We start from the raw sequence: 25436 nt of genomic DNA, 5'->3' as shown, positions 1-25436 counted from the left end.
CTGAAAGACACCTCCAGCAGTTGTCGCGACACTGGACACAGCTGTGAACAGAGGCGAAGCAGAGACCCACTCTTTATCCTTCCTGTCGCTGCCTAAGTCCTCCTCTCTGTGTTTGAAGGTGAAGGTTCTTAGCCCATCGTGTCCTTGGGCTCGCTGGGGAAGGGCGTCACTGTGCCCCGCTCGAGGCACGCCAGCAGGTGGCGCGCCATGCGGGCCCGCACGTAGCGCACGCGGCAAGGGTCCTGGCCGTGGGCGATGCTGAAGGCGAAGGCGAGGGCGAAGAGACCGCAGCTGTAGCCGTCCTGCTGGCGCTGCACGAGCCGCATGACGGCGCCCGGGGGCGGGGCGTGCAGCTCCTGCAGCTGCCGCACCAGGGCGGCCGTGGAGGCGGAGAGCGTGTCGTAGAGCGAGTCGTACACGGCCAGCTGGCCTGGGCGCGCCGCCCCGTACGAGGACAGCAGTAGCCAGTGGCTGCCCCCCGCTCGGCCGTAGTCCGCCATGGAGGCGAGGCTCATCGGCGTGGACCGGTTCACCACCTGCAGGAAGAGCGCTCCGCTGCCGGGCTGCAGGGGCGGCAGGGTGAAGGCGGCGCCGCTGGCGTACAAGCCGCGAGTGTTCGGGAACTGCCGCTGCAGCAGTTCCTGGGCCAGGTCCATGACGTCATCAGACAGCCAGCGCTGTCCCAGGATGTCCCGCCGGTCGGGGCTGCGCAGGCGCGGCGGCGGCAGCAGCGTCCAGGGCTGAGCTTCCCTCGGCGCTCCTTCGGGAGTGTCATGGGACGCGCCTTTCGGGGCTTCTTGAGATGGCCCTTTAGCAATTCCTTTAGAGCGTCCTTTGACGGCTTCCTTAGCAACTTTCCTTTGGCGTTCTTTCGGGGCGCCATCAGCCGCCGGCGGGTGTTGCCGCGCCTCGGGTCGTGTGTCTTGGGGCGACGGTGCGTTGCGAATGGCCGTGGCCGTACGCCGGGTGTTGGGGGCACACACACGCTCAGTGCCTTGCCGGGTGTTGGGGGCACACACACGCTCAGTGCCTTGCCGGGTGTTGGGGGCACACACACGCTCAGTCCCTTGCCGGGTGTTGGGGGCACACACACGCTCAGTGCCTTGCCGGGTGTTGGGGGCACACACACGCTCAGTCCCTTGCCGGGTGTTGGGGGCACACACACGCTCAGTCCCTTGCCGGGTGTTGGGGGCACATACACTCTTCGTCCCCGCTTTACGCTGCTCACGGGCCTGGTCCTGCCGGGTGTCAGGGGCACGCACAGGCTTAGTGTCTTGTCGGGGTGTTGTTACCTCTTTGCCTTCGTTCTTGGCGCCAGTTGTCGCGGCGTTAGTCTCCTTACGGGCCTGGTCTTGCCGGATGTCGTGGGCACGCATAAGCTTAGTGTCTTGTCGGGGTGTTGTTTCTTTGCCTTCACTCTTGGCACCGTTCGCTGCCGCCTTCTTCGTCATTTGTTTCTTGCTGTTCTCCCTCTGCCACGTCTTTATCGTGCCATCTATGTCGTCCTGGCATCGTCTGACGTCATCGGCGAGGCCCCGAAACTTCATTACGCCGCATCGTTCATTATACTCAATGGTGACGGGATGGTCTTCGTGGAGGCGCCCCACAACACCTCCTCGGCCCTTCATTCTGTGCCTGTACCTTCGGGGGATCGTGACGTTCCTAAGGACCGACGTGTCGGTGTTCGGGTTTGGTGGCGCGCACGTTCGTTCCTCGACTGTTTCTTGTGCGTCGCGGCAGTCTTCCTCCGCTGAGGGCAGCTCTTTACAGGCAGTTACTGGGGCAGCAGGCACGGGCTGGCACTCCGTTGTTACGGGACACTCTGTTGATGGTAGCTCTATACAGGCAGTTACTGGAGCAGCAGGCACGGGCTGGCACTCCGTTGTTACGGAACACTCTGCTGATGGTAGCTCTATACAGGCAGTTACTGGGGCAGCAGGCACGGGCTGGCACTCCATTGTTACGGAACACTCTGCTGAGGGCAGCTCTGTACAGGCAGTTACTGGGGCAGCAGGCACGGGCTGGCACTCTGTTGTTACGGGACACTCTGCTGATGGTAGCTCTATACAGGCAGTTACTGGGGCAGCAGGCACGGGTTGGCACTCCGTTGTTACGGGACACTCTGCTGTGGGCAGTGCTGTACAGGCAGTTTCTGGGGCGGCAGTTGCCGGCTGACTTTCTGGTAGGGAACACTCTGCTGAGGGCAGCCCTGTGCGGGCAGTTACTGGGATCACATGCACGGGCTGACGCTCAGTCAGGGAACACTCGCTGACTAAGGTTTTGATGTGGAAGGAAAAGGTCAGCGGTGAAAAGGACGTAATATCAAACGCAAGTTTAACTTTCCCCTCCACGATCCGTTCCTCCTGCAAACACTCGATGAGGAACCTTGCATCTAACGCCTTCTTCCGGACGGTCCGGCGTCCTCTCTTCACCTTCATCCTCACGAAGGATTCATCCGTGTCCAGCCCCGCCACGAGGGCGCGGTTCACGGCGACGCGACACTCTGCAAACTCTTTGGTCAACGCGGTCACGCACACACAGCTCTCAGGGAGCAGCTCAACGGTCATGAAGATGGCCGAGCAGCGCTGCTTGTGGAAGCAGCAGAGGCCGGGCGCCTCCTGCTCGGTCGTCAGGTGCAGGGCCGTCACCTTCTTGAGGCGGGACCCGCACCCAGCACGCGATGTTCGCCTCGGTGGTCATTCAGTTGTATACACGCGCGTCCTCGTATAAGGCAAGGACATACCAATAAAAAAATGAATGGGTCCGATTTGCCCCAGACCTCGATGAAGTCTGGGATACATCCTTGTAGCGGTGACGTGTTGTTGCCTTGGTAAAAAAAGGTAAATTTGTCTGACGTGTCTGAAGGGTTCACAGTGTAGCAGGAAGTGTTCTAAAGTTTCTTCATCTGTGTTGCACAGCGTGCACTGTGTGTTTTCATTTGTGTGTCTGTTTGCCTATTAGTACGCGGTGACTCAATTTGTACGCATATCAGGAGTCTAAAATATGGACTTAAAGGTAAATATGTTGAAGTAAGTGTACTGTGTTTATCACACACACACACACACACACACACACACACACACACACACACACACACACACACACACACACACACACACACACACACACACACACACACACACACACACACACACACACACACACATTCCTATCTAGTTCATTTGGGTAGGTCTTATTTCCCTTTTTTCCTGCTCTCTCTCTCTCTCTCTCTCTCTCTCTCTCTCTCTCTCTCTCTCTCTCTCTCTCTCTCTCTCTCTCTCTCTCTCTCTCTCTCTCTCTCTCTCTCTCTCTCTCCTCATCTTCCTCTTTTTCTTCCTCATCTTCTCATTCGCCTGATGTGTGGGAGTTTTTTTTTTTCTATGTCGTTTTAAGGCTGAGTTTAATGTATTAGTTAACTGTAGAGGGGAGTGGATAGTGCGTGTGTGTGTGTGTGTGTGTGTGTGTGTGTGTGTGTGTGTGTGTGTGTGTGTGTGTGTGTGTGTGTGTGTGTGTGTGTGTGTGTGTGTGTGTGTGTGTGTGTGTGTGTGTGTGTGTGTGTGTGTGTGTGTGTGTGTGTGTGTGTGTGTGTGTGTGTGTGTGTGTGTGTGTGTGTGTGTGTGTGTGTGTGTGTGTGTGTGTGTGTGTGTGTGTGTGTGTGTGTGTGTGTGTGTGTGTGTGTGTGTGTGTGTGTCTCCGTTTAAAGTTTCAAAGTCGTTACTGTAAGAAAAAAAAAAGATTATATGAAAACGAGTTCTTGATATCCTTTTCTCAATCTTTTTCTGCTTCTTGTTCTTCTTCTCTTTTCTTCTTCTTCTTCATCATCTTCCTCTTTTTCTTCCTCTTCTTTTTCTTCCTCCTCTTGCTCTTCTTCTTCTTCTTCTTCTTCTTCTCCTTCCTTCTCTTCTCCCTCATCTTCCTCTTTTTCTTCCTCTTCTTTTTTTTCCTTTTCTTCTTCTTCTTCTTCTTCTTCTTCTTCTTCTTCTTCTTCTTCTTCTTCTTCTTCTTCTTCTTCTTCTTCTTCTTCTTCTTCTTCTTCTTCTTCTTCTTCTTCTTCTTCTTCTTCTTCTCCTTTTTCTTCTTCTTCTTCCTCTTCTTCTTCTTCTTCTTCTCCTTTTTCCTTCTCTTCTTCGTCATCTTCCTCCTTTTCTTTTTCCTCTCTTTCTTTTCCTTCTTCCTCTTTGTCTTCTTCTTTTCCTTTTGCTTCCTTTTCCTTTCTTCCCTCTTCTTCTTCTTCTTCTTCTTCTTCTTCTTCTTCTTCTTCTTCTTCTTCCTCTTCGTTATGGTCTTCAGCCTCTCATTAAGGTCACTCATCAATGGCCTCAGATCAAGGATGAATGGCAGGAGTCAGGCGTAAACATGTAAATTAATCAGCGTCGTGGCTGCCTGCCGGGGATATTAAATGCAAACTTACCGGAGGAACATAATTAGGTTTGCATTCGTTCCCTGCGCTCACGGGAGACAATACAAATGACCCTACTAGCAGAGGTCTGAGATCCTACACGTTACTTACACGTTGCTGTCTGGATGAAGGGAGGCTTGGGTTGTTGTTTTAGAATCGTTAACAACAGGAACATAGACGTTATCCCAACATTCGACCCAAAAATCGCTGTATTACCACCAGAAACTGAGTAAATAGAGTCTCAGGTCATATTTTTGAGGCGTTAGCAGTCGGAGTACATAAGTTATATTGACATTCGACCCAGAAATCAATGTATTACCGTTAGAAACCGTTCAAAATGTGTCTTGGGTCTTATATCTTGAAGCGAAAGGAAGCAGAGCGCAGAAATTATCCTTAAATTGCCACTGGTCACGTCCCACTTAGATTATCGTGTTCTGATCTAAGGGCCTCCAGGTTACCTCCACGTTGTTATCTGGATGTAGGGAAGCTTGGGTTGAAGTTCTGGAAGCGTTAGCAGTTAGAGCAAAGATGTAAAATGCATCTGCCACTAGTTAAACCTCACCTCGTTTGTGCTGTTCAGATCTGAGGGGCCTCCGGGTTACCCCCATATTGCTAGCTAGATGAAGGGAAGCTTATGTTGTAATTCTCGCAGCGTTAGTAACCAAAGCGCAGTAGTTAACTTCAAATTGTACTCGTATCTGCCACCTCGATTATGCTGTATAGATCTTAGGACCTTCAAATTACCTCCACGATGCTATCTGGATAAAGGGAGGCTTGGCTTGTAACTCTCACAGCGTTAGTAACCGAAGCGCATTTATTCAGACCTTTGACCCAGAAATAACCTCAATGGAGACTTGTATTTCTAGAATCGTTAACAACAGGAACATCGACGTTATCCTGAAATTCGACCCAGAAATCACTGCATGACCGCCGGAAACTGCGCTAATAGAGTCTTGGGTTGTATTGCTAGAAGCTTTAGCAATCGGAGTACATAAGTTATCCTGACCTTCGACCCAGAAATCACTGTATTGTTGCAAGAAACTGAGCAAATAGAGTCTCAGGTCATATTTTTGAAGCGTGAGCAGTCGGAGCACGTAAGTATCCTGACCTTCGACGCAGAAATCACTGTATTACCGCAAGAAACTGCGCAAATTGCGTTTTGGATCTTAGTTCTTGAAGCTTCAGCAACAGGAACGCAGAATTAATCCTTAGAGTATGACAAACTGAAACAAACTGAACTGATAAGTAGTTGAGGGAAACACCACTAAAAGCTTTGAAAGGAGGTTATATATCGTCACCTTCATAAACAGATCGCCTAAGTCATTATTTTATACTTTACAGGAAATCAGAAAAGAACTGTCATTATCTCATTTGGGTTAAGGTTTAAGCAGAAATGAAGAGGCCAATTCTAGAACACTCAAACCCTGAATGTCGAAGGCAACTATACAAAAATGGGCGTCACATGCTGGAAAATTGATGTAGACAGAAACCTGGAAATCGCTGAAAAATGACTTAGGCGATTATTTTATGAGGCTGACGATATGCTTATGGATGCGGAGAAAAGTTGCTGAATAACCCACTCCCAGGCGCTGCCATGCGTAGGCTGTCCATCTGTCTGGCCCCTCGTAGTCTCCTTATAGTCGTGTGTAGTATCGGGTGTGTACTCTCAGGAGCTGTAATGTGTGAGCCGTCCGTCTGTCTGGCCGCTTGTAGTCTCCTTATAGTCGTGTGTAGTATCGTGTGTGTACTCTCAGGAGCTGTAATGTGTGAGCCGTCCGTCTGTCTGGCCCCTCGTAGTCTCCTTATAGTCGTGTGGAGTATCTGTTGTGTACTCTCAGGAGCTGTAATGTGTGAACCGTCCGTCTGTCTGGCCCCTCGTAGTCTCCTTATAGTCGTGTGTAGTATCGTGTGTGTACTCTCAGGAGCTGTAATGTGTGAACCGTCCGTCTGTCTGGCCCCTCGTAGTCTCCTTATAGTCGTGTGTAGTATCGTGTGTGTACTCTCAGGAGCTGTAATGTGTGAGCCGTCCGTCTGTCTGGCCGCTTGTAGTCTCCTTAAGCACTGTGCATCCCTGTGTGTGTTTGTGTCGCCCCTCTCGTGTTATCGGCGGTCCGCAGTTCCCTTTCAGCGGTGGCTTGCTGGCAGAGTTGATGGCGTTTGGATTGTCTCTTAATCGCCATCCATTTTTTGCGCTCGACTTTGATTGCTTGAGGTATTAAGGCCTGAGTATGTGTGTGTGTGTGTGTGTGTGTGTGTGTGTGTGTGTGTGTGTGTGTGTGTGTGTGTGTGTGTGTGTGTATATGTGTGTTAATAGATTTTCGTAGTGGCTCTCTCTCTCTCTCTCTCTCTCTCTCTCTCTCTCTCTCTCTCTCTCTCTCTCTCTCTCTCTCTCTCTCTCTCTCTCTCTCTCTCTCTCTCTCTCTCTCTCTCTCTCTCTCTCTCTCTCTCTCTCTCTCTCTCTCTCTCTCTCTCTCTCTCTCTCACACACACACACACACACACACACACATACGGGCAAACATTATAAAGTGGTAATCTGTTTGTTTACCTGAAAAATATCTGATATATAACAACCCTATGCGATGACTGGTCTGAATGTTCCTCTCTCGACTCTCTAAACTCCTTTCCTATTTGTCTTTCCCGCCGTAACAAAAGTCGTGGCGCTGCTGCTGCTGTTTGGGTTTGAGGAAAAGCTTCGGGGGACTCTGGACCGTGAATGCCTGAGGGCCAGGTTTACAGTCCAATACAGCAAGTTTGTAAGCTCATAAACCAAACGTACAATAGGACAAAAAAAAAATTACTTGCATATCTATAGTGTTTGGCGGTGATATAAAAAAGAGGGAATTTTAGGAGAAGTAACGGAGCATTGTGGTGAATATGGTTTGGTTTGGGAGCTTACAGTGATTGCGTTGGACTGTGGAGCTGCCCATGAGTGTAGGCCTCGGGAAATGGGTCTCGTATGGAGTATGCTGTTTTTCTTCTTCACTTTGCTTTGTTCTTTGCTGTATTTAATCGTCTAGTCTGACTGTAATTATAACTGATGTGTTTTTCATCCTTTTGGGAGACTGTAGACCGTGACTGACAGAGAAGAGGTGAAGGGAGTGAGTCGTTACTAATAAGGTCACGATTATAATGTTTCTATCTCTCTTTACACTGTTCTTTGCTGTCATGTTCCATTCCAGTTTGATGATAACTACGGTAATTTTTTTATCCTGTTTCAATGCATACCTGACCTCTTTTGAATTTTGAATCGGTAGTTTTTATAATCGTCATTCCTTCCTTCCTTGTAAAACGCCTAAATTGTCTGTGTCTGTTTCTCAGTTCATCTGTTTGTCTGAATATTTGTCTGTCTGTCTCTCACCCTCACACACATGCACACACACGCGCCTTCCTGACGGGCCGAGGCAAGGTGGTGTGAATGGAGTCCTCGAGCGCACAGCGTTTCTTTATTCCCGAGCGTCGCGGCGGGCGGTGGCGAGGTGTTGTCGTGGCGGCAGTGAGGGATGGAACACCTGGGCAATGAATCGCCGGCCTCGCGTCGCCCAATGGAACTCTGTCGCCGAGGACATATTGCATGCACGCCACACACACACGATTCCCAGATGATGTTTTGTATTCCTAGGGTCTTCGTCGCCTTTTCTTGTTTCATTTCTTTCTCGATTCATCTTCATTCTTCTCTGGTTCTTTTTTTAATTCCTCTGTTTGTTGGTTGCGTGTTTCCTAGAAAGTGTTTTTGGCAGGTAATGCAGGTGTAAGGCTTCTTTTGATGGCATATTTTTATGATCTAAATATTTTATGCTAACCATACATACACCTGTGTGTGTGTGTGTGTGTGTGTGTGTGTGTGTGTGTGTGTGTGTGTGTGTGTGTGTGTGCACACGTGTAACGTTGTGTCGTCTCGTTGCAGGTGATGCCCGCCCCCACGTGACATGATGACATGATGGCCCAGGGAGCGGTCCTGCGGACGCTGCTGGCCCCGCCGCCTCCAGCACGCCACGCCCCGGGCAGGCCACCTCTCACCCGGCGGCCGCGGCCACCCTCGCGTCTCTTCCTTCTTGTGCTTCTGCTGGGGGTGCCGTGGCTGTGCTGGAGCGCCGCCGCGGCAGCCAGCCTGGAGTCTCTCAGGTTCCTGAGGGACTGGTACAATGTTAGCATCTACGAGAACTCGCTGCCCAGGACGCACGTGTCCGGGAAGGAGCTCATGGGCGTGTCCCTCGAGAACCTGCCGCCCACCACCCACGTCACGTACACTATAGCTGACGGGGACACGCACGGCTTCTTCACGGCCGAGTCGGAGGTGGTTGGCGGCGTCGTGGTGCTGCACGTGAGGACAAAAACAGGGTTGCGGGACGTGCTGAACCGTGAGCGGCGGGAGCGGTACAACTTAGTGGTGGAGGCGCAGTCCCGCAGTGCCGTCCGCCGCGGTGCGCCCCTCAAGGCCAGGGCCAACGTGACGGTGCGGGTGCTAGATACGAACGATAACATACCGTTGTTTTTTCCCACGTCGTACCAGGTGAGTGTGGGCGAGGACGCGTCGCTCCACTCGCCGCTCCTCTCCGTGACGGCCCACGACGCCGACGACGGCATCAACGGCCAGGTTTACTACCTGCTGCAGGACCACACGTCAAACCTGTTCGCCGTTCACCCGACCAAGGGCGTCCTGAGCATAACACGCCCACTGTCCCACACCTATGGGCGGCCACACAGGATAACAGTCCTCGCCCAGGACCGCGGGCCGCAACCACCCAACACGCGGGCCTCCGCCGCGGCGCGAGCCACAGTGGAGGTCCAGGTGTACCAAGTCAACATCCACGCGCCAAGAATCTCGGTGCAGCATCTGCCCCACGTGGTCGAGCACGCCCACACCCACATATACGCCATCATCAAGGTGGACGACGAGGACGAGGGCGAGAGTGGCCGCGTGGACCAGGTGGTCATCGTGGCCGGGGACCCCGACAGGCTCTTCAGCATCACACAGGTCCACGACAAGGAGTACAATCTTGCGGTGCTCAAGCTGCTGGACCGCGAGCTGGCGCCAGAAGGCTACAACCTAACCATCCAGGCCGTCGACTGTGGGACTCCTTCGCGCAGGACGAGAGTCAGCGTCCACGTCAACATTGCCGACGTCAACGACCACGCGCCGGTGTTTGCGCGGGAGCAGTACGAGGAGGCGGTGAGCGAGGAGGCGCCGCCCCAAACCCCCGTCGTGCGGGTGGCCGCCTCGGACACGGACCAGGGCATCAACGGCAGAGTGCTATTCAGGATCGTGGCAGGGAATGAAGACGAAAAATTCTCTATAAACCCTCGCACAGGCCTTATATCAACGGCTGACTGGCTGGACCATGAGCTGACGGCCTACTACAGCCTGACGGTGGCGGCGGTGGACCAGGCCAGCAACGCCCTCAGGAAACAGTCCTCGGGCAAGGTTATAATTAGAATTCTTGACGCCAACGACAACGCGCCTCAGTTCAACACGCCCAACACGGAGGTGACGCTGGACGAGAATGAGCCGACGGGGTCTTACGTCACACGCATGGTCGCCACAGATGCAGACTCGGGAGAGAACCGCTTCCTGTCGTACAGTATTGCCAATCTGGACCAAGTTCCCTTCGTGATTGACCCTTTCGACGGGACAATGCGAACCTCCGCCGTGCTGGACTTCGAGGCCCAGCGAAGAGTCTACACCATCAAAGTTCGTGCGTCGGACTGGGGCACGCCTTTCAAGAGGGAGACGGAGACAACAGTGAAGGTAAAGGTTCGTGACGTGAATGACAACCGGCCGCAGTTCGTCGGCGTGGACTGCAGAGGTTGGGTCTCCGTGGACGCCCCAGTCGGCACCAGAGTCCTTGCTCTCTCGGCTGTGGACCTTGACAACGGAAGCATCATCAGCTACAGGCTACACAATGACATGGACGAAGAGTGCTGGTCCGTTGAGAGCTCGTCGGGTGTGCTGGCTCTCACGTGTGACCTCAGGAAAGTTGTGAAGCCTGCTGATCCGCATAAGACGTATGTTCTCAATGTGACGGCCACGGACGGTACCCACGTGTCTGACCCCGCGAGTGTGACGGTCGCGGTGATCACCAAACGCAAAGATGGCCAGGCCGCCCTCAAGCAACACTCCCACGTCGAGTGTCACGAAACGGATATAGGATCGAAGGCTGAGGAAGTGGAAGCGGCCGCGGCGGAGAACAACGCCGCCGAGGAACACTACGCCCTGTTGCCGCTGCGCTACGGCTTCAACTCCCACCCGCCAGAGCTCCCAGAAAAGTTTCCCAGAATCGTCAAGGTCCGCGAGGATGCGAGTATCGGCACCGAACTGCTGACTGTGGCGGCGAAGGACCATGACCGGGGCCACAACGGCCGTGTGGTCTACGCCGTCTCCAACGGTGACACGGACTCGGTGTTCAAGATAGGCTTTGAAACAGGGGTCTTGAAGGTGGTGGCTGAGCTTGATCGCGAGAGGACGCCAGAGTATTTCCTTAACATTACTGTGTATGACCTCGGCGTTCCGCACAGGAGTGTGTCAAGGAATCTCACAGTCAAAGTGGTCGACGTGAATGATAACGCTCCTGAGTTTAATCGTGTGAGCTACAGCCTCCACCTCCCCGAGAACACGCGGAACGGCACCAGCGTGGCTCAGATCGCTGCCCAGGACGCGGACGAGGGTCTGAACGCCCAGATAACGTACGAGTTGGTGTCGGATGTGGACGAGTTCACGGTTGACAGAACGACTGGCATTGTGCACATGCTGGGCGGCCTGGACCGTGAGCGGCGGAGTGAGTATGACCTGCGGGTGAGGGCGTGGGACGACGCGCCCGAACACCCGCAGTCTGCGCTGTCCCGGCTCATGGTGACGGTCCTGGACATCAACGACTGTCCGCCAGACTTCGGTGCCGCCCGCAGCCTCAGGGTTGACATCCCGGAGGACCTGCCGCTGGGCGCGGTGGTGGCGTCCCTGCAGGCCACCGACCCGGACCTAGGCATGGGCGGCCAGCTGACCTACAGCCTCGTCAGCGGCCACGAGTATGTTTTTCGCATCGACGAGAAAACCGGCGTCGTGCGCCTCGCCCAGCCGCTGGACTTTGAGGCGCGGCAGTCCTACAACGTGACGGTCCGGGCCCAGGACGGCGGCAATCCCGCCCTGAGCGCTGACGCCAGCCTCTTCGTCCAAGTCCACGACGTGGATGAAAACTTGGGTCCCTCGATGTTCCCCCAGCGCGTGCTGCGGGCCTGGGTCAAGGAGAACCTGCCCCCCGGCGCTGAGGTCATCACGTTGGAGGCCCGGGATCCCGACGCTGACCAGCTGCTGTACGCCATCACCGGCGGGGACGGGCAGGGGTACTTCTCCGTCGACACGCAAGGTGAGTACCCATTTCATGACTTGTGGTAGTTGTCAGCAACATTCCAACCTTTGTGGCTCACCGACAAGCCTGTTCTATTTACAGAGTTGAAATTCATGCTGTGAAAATAATTCTACTATGGGTTTTATATGAATGATGAGTGAATGCCTAGATAAAGATAAGAGTGTATGTAATGAGTGAAAGGGGCACGTTAAGAAGCCTGTAGTCACGCTGCCGCCTCCCCGGCGTGCCCGCGCTGCCCCATGATGGACTGGTCATGCGGGACGGGGCCAAATCTTCCAGGCTCCGCGGCCCCTAAAGTTGTAATCCTTGAACTGAACCAAAACTCTTTACATACATCTTGCGTATTTATTTTGGGGAAGTTGATATCTTCCTGGGATACAATGGAGACTTTTGGCTTCGCTTTGGCTTTGCGTCGCTTTCCCCCAAAAGAATGAAAGAATCGTCCTCGTAAAAGGAAGAAATTCAATTAGTAGCCTTAATGGAACGGTGTTTGGAGCCTCAGCGAAACCACGCGACGTACTTGGAGAGACGTAACATGTAAAATCAAGAAACAGGTAGATAATGCAGATACATACACATAGATAAATAGATAGGTCGATAGATAGAGAAGGGGGGCAGCCAGCAGTGAAGGGGATGGAGCGGCGTCGGGAGGGGAGGGCCGCAGCGAGGGAGGTGCAGCCGCCTATCTGTCTGGCACGTCTGAAGTTAAGGCGCCGCACCTCACCGCATGCACCGACCTTCATCACGGCCGTGTTTACCCAGCCCCGCCGCGAGTGTTACGGCGGCGGGCGGTACTTTCAGGCGGCCAAGGAAGGGAAGAAAGAAGAACGGGAAGACAAACAGGACATTGAGGATACCGTCAGTGTATTACGCTAAGGAAGGGAAGACAGGGAGGAAAGGAGAACGGGAAGACAAACAAGACATTGAGGATACCGTCAGTGTATTACGCTAAGGAAGGGAAGACAGGGAGGAAAGGAGAACGGGAAGACAAACAGGACATTGAGGATACCGTCAGTGTATTACGCCAAGGAAGGGAAGACAGGGAGGAAAGGAGAACGGGAAGACAAACAGGACATTGAGGATACCGTCAGTGTATTACGCCAAGGAAGGGAAGACAGGGAGGAAAGGAGAACGGGAAGACAAACAGGACATTGAGGATACCGTCAGTGTATTACGCTAAGGAAGGGAAGACAGGGAGGAAAGGAGAACGGGAAGACAAACACAACAGTAAAATTCTTTCCGTCAGTGCATTGCTTTTTGCTCGCCAAGGAAGGGAAGACAGTTAGCAATGTTAAACGCGAAGACAAAAGTAACATCTAGAAAACCGTCAGTCCATTGGTTTTTGCTCGCCAAGGAAGGGAAGACAGTAAAGAGAATGGAGCGTCAGAGCGCGAAGACAAACAAAGCAATAAAGAAACCGTCGTTGAAATGCCTCCTTCCACGGACACAGAAGAAGCAGTGGCACTTAATCGTACAATTTATATTATTACGAAGAATATGAAAGGAAATATAGCGTTGATCTTTCCGTTATAGATTCACAGCGAGGTTTTGGCAGCATTTATTGTGTGTGATAGAAAACTTGTCTACCTAACATTTAGTATTCGAGGACACAGAATATTTTAGTTACAGATAAAATTACGCAATCATATGAGTGTTGCTACTTCAGTTTCGCAGTAACAATCGACAACAATGTGTGTGTGTGTGTGTGTGTGTGTGTGTGTGTGTGTGTGTGTGTGTGTGTGTGTGTGTGTGTGTGTGAGTATGTATCCGTCTGTTTGTTTGTCGATCGGTCGGTCAGTCAGTCACTCAGTCAGTCAGTCAGATCGACAGTCACCCAGTCTGTCAGGCAGTTAGTCCGTGTGTGTGTGTGTGTGTGTGTGTGTGTGTGTGTGTGTGTGTGTATCCGTCTGTTTGTTTGTCGATCGGTCGGTCAGTCAGTCATTCAGCCAGTCAGTCACTCACTCACTCAACCAGTCAGTCAGGCAGTTAGTCCGTGTGTGTGTGTGTGTGTGTGTGTGTGTGTGTGTGTGTGTGTGTGTGTGTGTGTGTTCAAGCAAGGGGGAGGCTGTCCGTGTTATTACCGTCGTTCCCTGTCTGGGTTCGTTCCAGTTTGTGACATTTTTCTCGTTCGTTAAGCGCCGCCTCGCCTGCTCCCCGACACACCAGCGTTAAAGTCGGCCTCGCGAGAAGCTGTTGGATGCTGCTGCTTCTGCCCGGCCACACCAACCCACGCCTGCTCTGAGTCTCATGACCTTGTGGACCACATTCCCAAACGTTTAAGAGCATACACTCCCACATTTGATAAGGCTTTCGTAGGGGTTGTGTTAGTGTCTCAATGGGTAGTTTTATTCGACTAGTGATACACAGTAAAAAAGATAGTAAATAATTAGTAAATAAGATAGTAAATAAGTAAAGCCCATAGTCTTAAACCCTCCGGGACTTTTTTTTTTTTTTTACGTCCCGGCCTATTGCGCCGGTAGGCTTTACTGGTGGGGCCTGATGGTCAACCCAGCCCGTTCTGGCGCAGGCGAGTGTTTATAGTTGCGCCATCTTGCATTGGCTCATGCTGCCCTCCCGGAGCTCATTTTTAATCCTAGAATCTAAAGTCCGGTTTGATAGGTGGTCTTCTGGACAGCATGTGGGTAGTTTTTAAGCCACTCGGCGGCGGCTGAAAAATCCCAGCTTGGTGGCACCGGGGGGGGATTGAACTCGCGTCCTCCTGAACGCGGTGCCGTCACTCTGTCGACTCAGCCACGGCTCTCTTGCTCTCTTGGACAGAGTGGAGTCTAAGGCTATTCGTCTCATCAACTCCCCTCCTCTTACGGGCAGTCTTTTGACTCCTTAGATCCGCCGCAATGTTGCATCATCGAGGAAATTAAAAGAAAAGATTACAAAAACAGCTTGGGTGCCGTTGCTTCACTCACGAGGAATTGCTTTGTGGCTAATTCACGATGAGTTGGTAAAAAGCAAAGGACCTTGACAAGAAAAGTGTTCAAAGAAATATGGACTTGTTGGGTCAACCCCCAAAGACATCAGTGTTCCCTCAGACACAGCCTCTTAGTCTCCGGAAACTCTCTTAATGTTCACCTGAAAAGTATTATAGGTAGATGGAGAGAGATAGAGAGATAGAGAAAAGAAGAACATAAGGAGTCTGCAAGGCCGGTGGGCTTATTCAAGGCAGCTCCTGTAAACTTAACCACACCTAAGCTCACCGTCCATGAACATAAATCTCTCCTTTACTTGGAGTGTGTTGGCCACACCCCTCCCTGTGAGCCTAAGTGCTGGCTTGGTGTTTAGTGTGCCATGTAACTGTTATCCTCACACGCTTTTCTCGCCTCCACCACCTTGTTCCCGACGAGCTGCTAGTGGAACCTTTGTGTGCTGACCACCCCCTGCTGAGGGCCTTGTGTGCTGACCTCCCGCCACTGGGAGCCGGTCTTGAAGTCGAGCGTGTGGCGGGCGTGGTCCAGCACGGCGCCGTACTTGCACAGGAGGGAGACGCCCATGACAAAGTCATGGTCGTTGGAGGCCACCTCCTCCAGCGGCGCGGCGTTCACGCGGCAGCCGTCGCCCAAGTCCAGCACGACGCGCTTGGGCGGCATGCGGCCTTTCCTGCTCGCGAGGAGCAGCTTGCGGCGTCTTTCAGACACGTGGAAGCCTTGGGCGCCGGTGTCCAGCAGCATCGTCATGGGCCTGGCCCACGCCGCGCCGCCCTCCCGCCGCACCCAGAGGACGTCAGGCTCCACGGAGCGCTCCGTTTTCCTCGGCCTCCGCCGCAGCTGCTGCGGACGGCAGACGAAGAGGTCGCTGCCGTCAGGCCGAAACACTTGCACCATGCGGCCGCGCCGCAAGTGGTGGGCGTCCAGCACGACCTCGTCTGCGTCGTACATGTCCTCCAGCCACGCCAGGAACACAGTGGCGGGGACGACCATCTCCACGACGCCCCCCAGACTGATGGGGACGGCCTTCAGTTCTATGACGTCCAGCACCCGCGAGCCGATCCAGAGGTCGATATCCTGCTTTTCGGTGGGCTCCGTGCCGGTGATCAGCCCCAGCCTCTTGGCCATGGTGTGGAAGAGGAAGGTGATCTGGGCCCCGGAGTCCAGCTGGACGAGACACGCGTGGCCGTTCACCGAACCCAGCACACGGTTGAGGTCATCCACGTGAAGACACGGGTGGCTGCCGAGCCGCCTCTTCCTGGCGGGCACCGACGGCGGCGCCAGCACCAGCCGCAGCGTCTCGCCCTTGTCGGGGCTGCGCGGCCGCTTGTTCGAAACACGATGCACTGGCGGGGGAGCCATCAAAGTGTTTGGTGTGTACGGCAAGGAGCCTATAGAAAAATATAAAAATATATAGAGTCCTTGTGTACATAGTATGTGCCTCGCTCCAGGAGGTAGGCTGCGAAAAGACGCTGGTTTTGGGGAACTTGGAGCTAGGAATGCATGCAGCTGAGTCTAGGTCAGGTGGACGCAGAAACAAGAACACACACACACACACACACACACACACACACACACTCACACACACACACACACACTCACACACACACACACACACACACACACACACACACATACACACACACATTAGGTAAGGCTTTCATAGAAGATGTTGTGTTAGTATTTCCATGCGTAATTTTATGAGCCTAGTAATAGTTTGACGAGGCATCTGCACCGTGAACATTAAAAAATCACTCCTGAGAACCCGACTAATCTCCTTTGTGACCTTGGGAAATAGTTGTTGGGAGAGCCGAAAGCTTCTTAGAATACGTAGCGATTATGGCTTCAAATTCACGGGTTTATTCAGACTCGCATAGTGGTTATTGAAGTCTAACTGCTGGTAAAATAGTAAATAGAAGAGGTTGTTATTGTTTAAAAGTATGGTACTAGAAAAAGGTAAAATGTAGTAAGGTAAACGTGTATGTTATTAATAAAACTGTGAAAAGATAACTGAGGTACAAGTAAATAGGTGCAGAAAATCCCTAAAGTACATGTCAAAGCTTATATATATATATATATATATATATATATATATATATATATATCTATATATATATATATATATATATATATATATATATATATATATATATATATATATATATATAAAGCACCAAAGTACCCCCGTAAAAAAGACAGAAAAATCAATAAAGTACCCCATATAAAAAAGACAAAATTCAGAAAAGTACCCCCGTAAAAAAGACAAAAATCATTAAATTACCCACTAAAAAGAACTAAAGTACCCCTTTAAAAAAAGACAAAAAAAAATCTATAAAGTACCCCGTGAAAAAAACTTAAGTTCCCCCGTAAAAAAATCCATAAAGTTCCCCCGTAAAAAAGACAGAAAACTCCATAAAGTACTCCCGTAAAAAGACAGAAAAATCCATAAAGTACTCCCGTAAAAAGACAGAAAAATCCTTAAAGTACTCCCGTAAAAAGACAGAAAAATCCATAAAGTACTCCCGTAAAAAGACAGAAAAATCCTTAAAGTACTCCCGTAAAAAGACAGAAAAATCCATAAAGTACTCCCGTAAAAAGACAGAAAAATCCATAAAGTACTCCCGTAAAAAAGTCGCATCAATAACCTCCAGGAAAATCACTATCAATAAGTATAAGTAAAAAGGTACAGAAAAAAACATCCCCAAAGTCCCCCCTTAGAGACAAAAGAACAGGCGCATCAATAACCTCCAAGAAAATCACTATCAATAAGTATAAGTAAAAAGGTACAGAAAAAAACGTCCTCAAAGTCCCCCCTTAGACACAAAAGAACAGGCGCATCAATAACTTCCAAGAAAATCACTATCAATAAGTATAAGCAAAAAGGTACAGAAAAAAACGTCCATACTTAGAGACAAAAGAACAGGCGCATCAATAACCTCCAAGAAAATTACTATCAATAAGTATAAGTAAAAAGGTACAGAAAAACACATCCCCAAAGTCCCCCCTTAGAGACAAAAGAACAGGCGCCTCAGTAGCCTCGAGGGATCGCAGTCACTCAGCGGCGTAAGCTTCTCTGAGCCTCGTCAACCCACCAGACGCTTGCCTTCAGAGGATACACGCTGCTCTGTTTTATGGCCTTTTACTTCTGCTCCAATATGCTGACGACAAGCTTGATTTCTTTACTTCTTTCTTTTAATATTAGTACTCTCTTGAACGGGAAAATCGCACAAGAAAAATTGAGTTATCTTCTCTGTGGCCTTGGGAAATAATTGTAATGGCAGCCCGATACGTTTAAGAATATGAACCTTAAACATTTCGGGGCTCACACACACACACACACACACACACACACACACACACACACACACACACACACACACACACACACACACACACACACACACACACACACACACACACACACACAGATGACGAGGCTTTCGTAGCTTTTTGGCGCAATAGGCAACAACGTAAACACACACACACACACACACACACACACACACACACACACACACACACACACACACACAGAGATGACGAGGCTTTCGTAGAGGCTGTGTTAGTGTTTCGAAGGGTAGTTTCTTGAGCCTAGTGATAGTAAGCAATAGTAACATAGTAGCGGCTTAGTAATACCAATGGAAACACTAATACTACCTATATATACACATTAGAGAAACTGCAATAACACAGTGACGCCCCAGCCCCGCACTGTGGACATTGGCGGCGTAGTTGGTGTGCTGCCCGCAGAAGGCTCGGGTTCGATCCCCGGCATTCAGTGGTGTTCATTACGGGATATTTTCACTGTGTTGTTGCAGTTTCTCGTATGTATATATACACCGTGTGTGCCAAAAAGGGTTGATTAAAAGCGTTTCCGACTAATACGACCTTTACGAAAGCAACTCACCAGACACTTTCCTGGACTTTTTACTTGTACTCCAATATGCTGATGACAAGCTTTATTTCTTTACTTCCTTCCCAGTTGATTTTATGAACTTTTTACTTCTGCTCCAGTATGATTTCTTTCCCGGTTGATTTTATGGACCTTTTACTTCTGCTCCAATATGCTGACCACAAGCTTTATTTTTATTTACTTCTCTCCTCTTTGATTTTAAAAGTTTTTTATATTTGCTCCAATATGCTGACAAGCTTTATCTGTCTTTATTTCATTCCCAGTTGATTTTATGTACCATTTGCCATCACTAGGCTCATGAAGCTACCCATGGAACTAAACACAACCGCTGCGAAAGACTTACTAAATGTGGTAAGAGGGTCACGCCCATCGCGGCTTCAGTCAAAAGGACGGAACTGAACTCTACGGTATTTTTGTCCAGAGTTTTATTTTTATTATATCTTCGGAATGGATGCCACATTGGTCCGTGTCCCGGGATGATGGATTCTCGCCCACCACAGGCTCAAGGGCCAATGCAACATAAATGAGCACTGAGGCCACGCGCAGCCATAGCATATGCCCCCAACTTTACCTTCCTCTAAAGAACAACAGAACAGAACAGCTTTGTGGCGCCAAACCCCCAGAAACATTATCCACCACTCAGCCGCTTCCTGCCAACAATCAGTTACCTTTTCTTTCACAATAATTACTCTGCGCCCCGCCACAAGACATCTTCGATCCTCCCTGACTAATTGTCTTAATTGGAAGTCTCGTGTCTCAGAGATACTAAATCCTAGCAATATAATTGTTCTTCGTCCCTCTAATTCCTCTCACAAATCATCCCCGCACCAAGGCAGCGCCGCCGTGGCCGTAAAGGAGCGGTAATTATCGACGGTTCTTCACAGCGATTCATAAGAAGAAAGGCCTTGTTTCCGTCATGGATTTTCCTCCTTTTCAGTAGTGTACGCTGGGCCTTTTGTCGGTCCTGATTCCATTGTAATGCGTCCCCCAAACATTTCATCTTTAAGGTTTCCTGCCCGCCATGGTTCCGGTCCCCGAGCCTTGCTACTCTGCAGGACATGTTCTCGCCGGCTTTGTTGCACGCACCTCAAGCAGGACCTTATCCCATTATCCATCCTAAATGCAAACGTCAGAACAGTCTGCTTCCAGCTTCAAGGAGGGGAGTATTAATCTGCTGCTGGTACTGGCCACTCCGCTTTACGAACTGTACGATAATTGTATTACATTAGGCGGGTGCGTGCAAATAGGGTACGCAATTATTAAAACGCCCACGCCAAGGGAATAACCCCGCCATGTATCAGCGTATACAAGTACAATAAATTACAAGCCGCTGATATTAACTCTTGTTGCACAGAATAGTCGCCGACAAAGGGACGAAGTGAAAATAAATGGTTCTCGCAGGTGGGGCGCGGTGCCGGGCTGGCGTGCTGATGGCCTCGTTAGGGCGGCGGGCAGAACACGCGCTGCTTCAAGGATGAGGCGGCCAGCGTGCAAATTGCCTCATCGGCGTGACTTGGAGCCTCTTTCGTGCCTCATCGTCGTGAAGGCAACGCGGGAACATGACACCCGGGGGATAATCTCGCCGTGTGTGTAATACTCATAAAACACTGAAGTGTATTTCCCTAACTCTCATGAAGTCGCTGCCTGCACTACAGGCGTGATATTCACCCTGAGGACCCGCGACTTTCTGGCTCAGATTAAAAGTATATTTTTCATCGATCATTATCACGTCCTCGCATCTCTCACGTGCAAAGTTAGTTCGTTAAGGCAACTTGGTGATGTGGAAGCAGTTTCCGTCCGGGGTCGCGGCCGTCGTGATGAATTCCAATCTTTTTAACTTTCGAGAAATCCAACGAAACTCATTTCCGTGCGTTCCCTTAAAACAGGAAGGCGGCGGTCCTTCGCCCATAGAGTGAGTTTATGTTGTTGTTGTTTGATAAATTTATTAGGCAATAGCCTCAGACATTATGTACAAGATCAGTTAAATACAATTGTGATCAAGGGCAGATTTTAGCTAAACCAATGAACACACACACACACACACACACACACACACACACACACACACACACACACACACACACAACTATGAAAACCCCCCAAATCGAGGGTGGCGCACCAGGATTACATCAAGAGAGTCGTGGTCAAGGAGGTGGCGGCAGACAGCATCCAGCGGCTGTCCCTGGGGTAGCAATCCACGAACAGTGGGGCAGGCCAGGCAGTAGTGTTCGATGGTGTTTGACAGCGGTGAGCGGCACAGGCGACATTCGGTGAACACAGGCTCCCCTCCACTCCGGCGACCTGCCACGGTGGACGGTAGCCTAACCGCAGACGTGCGGAAACAACATTGTGTCTCCGAACCATGAGGCCCCGGCGACGGTACGAGTACTTGTGGCGGCAGACGGCCTCATAGTGGTTGATGGTGATGCTGTGAGGCCTCTCTGTATCCCTACGACGCCGTGCAGGAAGAAAGGCGGCGGAGCGGACTCTGGAGAGGTAGCAGGGCAGGGAGAGAGGACGGGCATCACCACGTGGAGGTAGGCAGCAGGCTTCCTTGGCAAGGCGGTCAGCTGTGGCATTATGGCATAAACCCACATGAGATGACACCCATAAAAATTTGACGTGCAACTTACGAGCAGGACAGGATCTGTTCAACGACTTGAGGGTGGGTGGGATGGACAGCGGACAGGGACTGAAGGGCAGGCTTTGAATCACAAATAATGGCAGCATTTACTCCCCTTTGACAAACGAGACTGACACCATCTAGTATGGCATACAGCTCACATAATGTGGAGCTGGAGTGGTCATGGAGGCGACGGCCAACCCAACCCCCAGGAGGCGGCTCCAAGTCAGGTGAGAAAACCGCACAACCAGCTGCACCGTCCGATTGCAGTGACCCGTCAGTGTAGAGACGGTGTGGAGCTGCGATGGAGGACGTCACTGTCGCTACGTGTTCCAGGGCCAACTGCAGCTGTAGGGGAGGCGGGTCCGACTTGGATGTAGGAGTTAAGCTGACCTCTGGCGTTGACGACATCCACGGGGGCGGGCCAGGGGGCACGTCAGCAGCACGGACATCCAAATCAAGACTGCGAATCAAGGAAGAGACAGCTCGAATAAGGGTACGACCTGCGGGCAAGATAGGAGGAACAGGTCGAGCGGGTCCAAGCGACATCCTGATCAGCAGCGAGTAGTGGGGCGAGAGATGTGGGAGATGGAGGCACTTAACAGTGAGGCGAGTAACATTGGAATAAATTCTCTCGACCAAGGGTGGAAGACTTAACTCGCATTGCATGTTTACAATCCTTGTAGACATGGGACACCCAAGAATAACTCTCAGCGCTCTGTTCTGAAATTTCTCCAAGGGCTCTAAAGTCGTTCGGGGAAGTTGTACCAAGGCAGGGGAGAGGTAATCAACGACAGAGCGAATAAAAGTAATATATATGGTCCTGGTCACAGGAATGGAGATGCCCGAAGAGTTGTTTGTGAGCCACTGGAGTGGTTGAAGCCGTCTCTGGAGGCGATCCAACAAGTCACGAATGAGAGAATGGGTTTGACGCCCGGCGGGGACGACTGGCGAGATCTTGACAGGTGCGCCGAGATAGCAGTACTGGGAGCACAAGGGAATGGCAGTCCCACCGACGGAGAAGTCTGGCAGAGTGGCAGGAGGGCGGCAGGAGAATATTCTGCTCTTATCAGGAGAGACAATGATACCACAGTTAGAGGACGACACGGAGAAGGAGGCAAGAAAAAGTTGAAGGTCCCTTGGTGAGGTAGAATGAACACATATGTTGTCAGCGTAACATGAAATCGTAATGCCAGGAATGTCAGGTAGAGAAGTGAGTAGCCGATGCATTAAAATATTAAACAAAAACGGACTTAGAACACCCCCTTGAGGCGTACCAAGGATAAAACTTCTCGAGTGACTGTATGCACCACTGAAGAACACTCGGGAGGTCCTGTTACTGAGGTAGCCCCTGATCCACCGTAAGAGATTACCCTTAATACCAAAGTCAACGAGCTGATCCAGGATGATGTCCCTGTTAGCAACATCAAAGGCACTCTTGAGGTCGACGAAAGCCACCACGCTGTCCCGGGAGAGACGAGATTACAGGTCGACGAGGCAGTGGTGTGTGCTGCGCTGAGGAAGGAAGCCAAACAGTCGGGGTGAAAGGCGGTCCTGGAGGCGGTGTTGGTGGTAGCGAGTGTTCTAAGTGCTAATCGGTTCACGGATAGAGGAAGTCATATCCGCCAGGGTTACTTTATTAGACAAAACTTACACAGCTCATCACGACAAGGACAACACGTAGGATAGGTGTTTGTTTGTGTATGCGTTTGTGTGAATGTTGTTTGTGTAGGTTAACATTTAAGTGTTGGTGTATGTGTGGAACAATGTGTAACGGTGGACAACAAGAGAACGTGGACGGACAGTCAAAGGTAAACGAATACAAGGAAAGTTAACGATGAAGACGCGACAAGACAGACTGGCAGACACAGTGACGATGGACATTACATGAAAACACTGAGAATCTTAGTCTCTCTTTGCAGCACCCCATTTTCTTGTCACTGAGGGGAAGGAACACGGAATTTGAGCGGTGACTGCTACAGATTACTCCCCCCCAGTGACGAGGAAGGAGGAACGAAATCTTCCCTGGTGCTGGGGCGCTGTGGCAGACGGTGATGCGTTGCGATGAGTAGCGTTATGTAGAGTTGTGTCGAGATGCGCGGTATGTTGCGCTGAGGAGTTGCGTTGAGGTGCGCTGAGTAGAGTTGCGTTGAGTAGTTCAGCTACGGCGAGTCGAGCTGGGGCGAGTAGTGCAGTGACAACAGCTACAGTAAGTCGAGCTGGAGTGAGTAGTGTAGTGACAACAGCTACGGTGAGTCGAGCTGGAGTGAGTAATGCGGTGACAACAGCTACGGTGAGTCGAGCTGGAGTGAGTAATGCGGTGACAACAGCTACGGTGAGTCGAGCTGGAGTGAGTAATGCGGTGACAACAGCTACAGTAAGTCGAGCTGGAGTGAGTAGTGCAGTGACAACAGCTACGGTGAGTCGAGCTGGAGTGAGTAGTGCAGTGACAACAGCTACGGTGAGTCGAGCTGGAGTGAGTAATGCGGTGACAACAGCTACGGTGAGTCGAGCTGGAGTGAGTAATGCGGTGACAACAGCTACGGTGAGTCGAGCTGGAGTGAGTAATGCGGTGACAACAGCTACAGTAAGTCGAGCTGGAGTGAGTAGTGCAGTGACAACAGCTACGGTGAGTCGAGCTGGAGTGAGTAATGAGGTGACAACAGCTACGGTGAGTCGAGCTGGAGTGAGTAATGCGGTGACAACAGCTACGGTGAGTCGAGCTGAAGTGAGTAGCGCGTAGGAGACAGCTACGGTGAGTCGAGCTGAGATGAGTAGCGCAGTGAGGACAGCTACGGTAAGTCGAGCTGAAGTGTTGAGCAGCGAGGGGTTGAGCAGCGAGGGGTTGAGCAGCGAGGAGTTGAGCAGCGAGGAGTTGAGCAGCGAGGAGTTGAGCAGCGAGGAGTTGAGCAGCGAGGAGTTGAGCAGCGAGGAGTTGGGCTGCGTGAGGTGGGCTGCGTGAGGTGGGCTGCGTGAAGTGGGCTGCGTAAGGTGGGCTGCGTAAGTTGAGCTGCGGTGAGTTGAGTGGTTGGCTGTTTAATAGATCCTGGAAGATTTGAATCCGCACTCCCGAATCGCGAACCACGTAGACGGGTCCTGAGCAGAAGAGTGGTGCTCTGAAGGACACCGCCGTAGTAGAGGAGGAGTTGCATGTCGTCGTCAGGTATTGTGAAGTCGAGTGGCGTGGAGATGGGCAATAGGCACTGGCGTAAACGCGCCGGGGGCCACGGCAGTCAGAGTGCATCGAGGGAGCTGCGTGTGAAGGCGCTAGCTGACAGCGTGTCAGGGGCCTCGGCAGTCGGTGAGAGTAGAACGACTGCGTGTATTAAAGGCGCCAGCTGCCAACGTGTCAGGGGCCTCGGCAGTCCGTGAGGGCGTCGAATGACTGCGTGGTAAGGCGCTAGATGCCAGCGTGCAAGGGACCACAGCCGGTTGAGAATTGAGGGGCGCAAGCATATGCCAGGAGCCGCGGCAGTCGTGAGTGCGTCGAACGACTGCGTGGGAAGGCGCTAGATGCCAGCGAGCCGGGGGCCCCAGCGAGTTCAAAAGTTAGGGGCGCTAGCATGTGCCAGGAGCCGCGGCAGTCCGTGAGAGTAAAACGAACTGCGTGTACTGTAAGCGCTGGCACGTGCCAGGGGCCTCTGTGGCTCGGGGAGTGAACCAGTGTTCAAAAAGGCACTGTAACACAACACTGTACGCTTAGTGGGTAACACTGTGACACTAACTGTTGCTGGGGACGTGCTGCACTGAACTGTTGCTGGACACACTGCACTATACACAAGGATCCACAAGTGTGGGATAATCCAAGACGGCGGTGGTAGATCCAGGAGGCGGTGGTTAATCCAGGGGGCAGCTAGTAATCCCAGTGGGGTGTCACACTGTGTTTGCGTGTCTCTCTGAGTCTGTGTGGTGTGTGGCGGCGTATACACTGAGTCTGTATGGCGTGTACACTGAGTCTGTGTATGGCGTGTACACTGAGTGTGTGGCACCGTGTGTCTCAGTAATGTGTCGCACTGTGTTTGAGTGTTCACTGAGTCTGTGTAGTGTGTCACACGATGTGTGTGTCTCAGTCGCCGGACCAGCGGGAAGGCAGGAAGGAGGAGGGGTGGGGGTGGGTGGGTGAGCGCCGGGAGGAGCACTATGGGGCACAGAAGATGCCTGAAGGGCTCCAAAGATGCCTGGAGGAGGCGCACAGAGG

The 25436-nt window shown here is 51.6% G+C and overlaps 1 protein-coding gene across 1 annotated transcript in view; it reads left to right on the top strand.

Annotated features, from left to right (window-relative positions):
- The window catches only part of LOC126992856 (fat-like cadherin-related tumor suppressor homolog), a 56008-nt gene extending 44219 nt beyond the window's left edge, over nucleotides 1–11789 (top strand). The window contains exon 2 of the mRNA XM_050851674.1: nucleotides 8307–11789. Coding sequence (XP_050707631.1) covers nucleotides 8337–11789 — 3453 coding nt within the window. The 5' untranslated portion in view covers nucleotides 8307–8336. The remainder of the gene's footprint in view (nucleotides 1–8306) is intronic.
- Nucleotides 11790–25436: the final 13647 nt, after the last annotated feature.

The sequence above is a fragment of the Eriocheir sinensis genome, unplaced genomic scaffold (genome assembly GCF_024679095.1).
Source record: "Eriocheir sinensis breed Jianghai 21 unplaced genomic scaffold, ASM2467909v1 Scaffold51, whole genome shotgun sequence".
Taxonomy (NCBI): domain Eukaryota; kingdom Metazoa; phylum Arthropoda; class Malacostraca; order Decapoda; family Varunidae; genus Eriocheir; species Eriocheir sinensis.
Note: the sequence above shows the minus strand (reverse complement) of the source record. Positions and strands in the feature narration are given on the sequence as shown.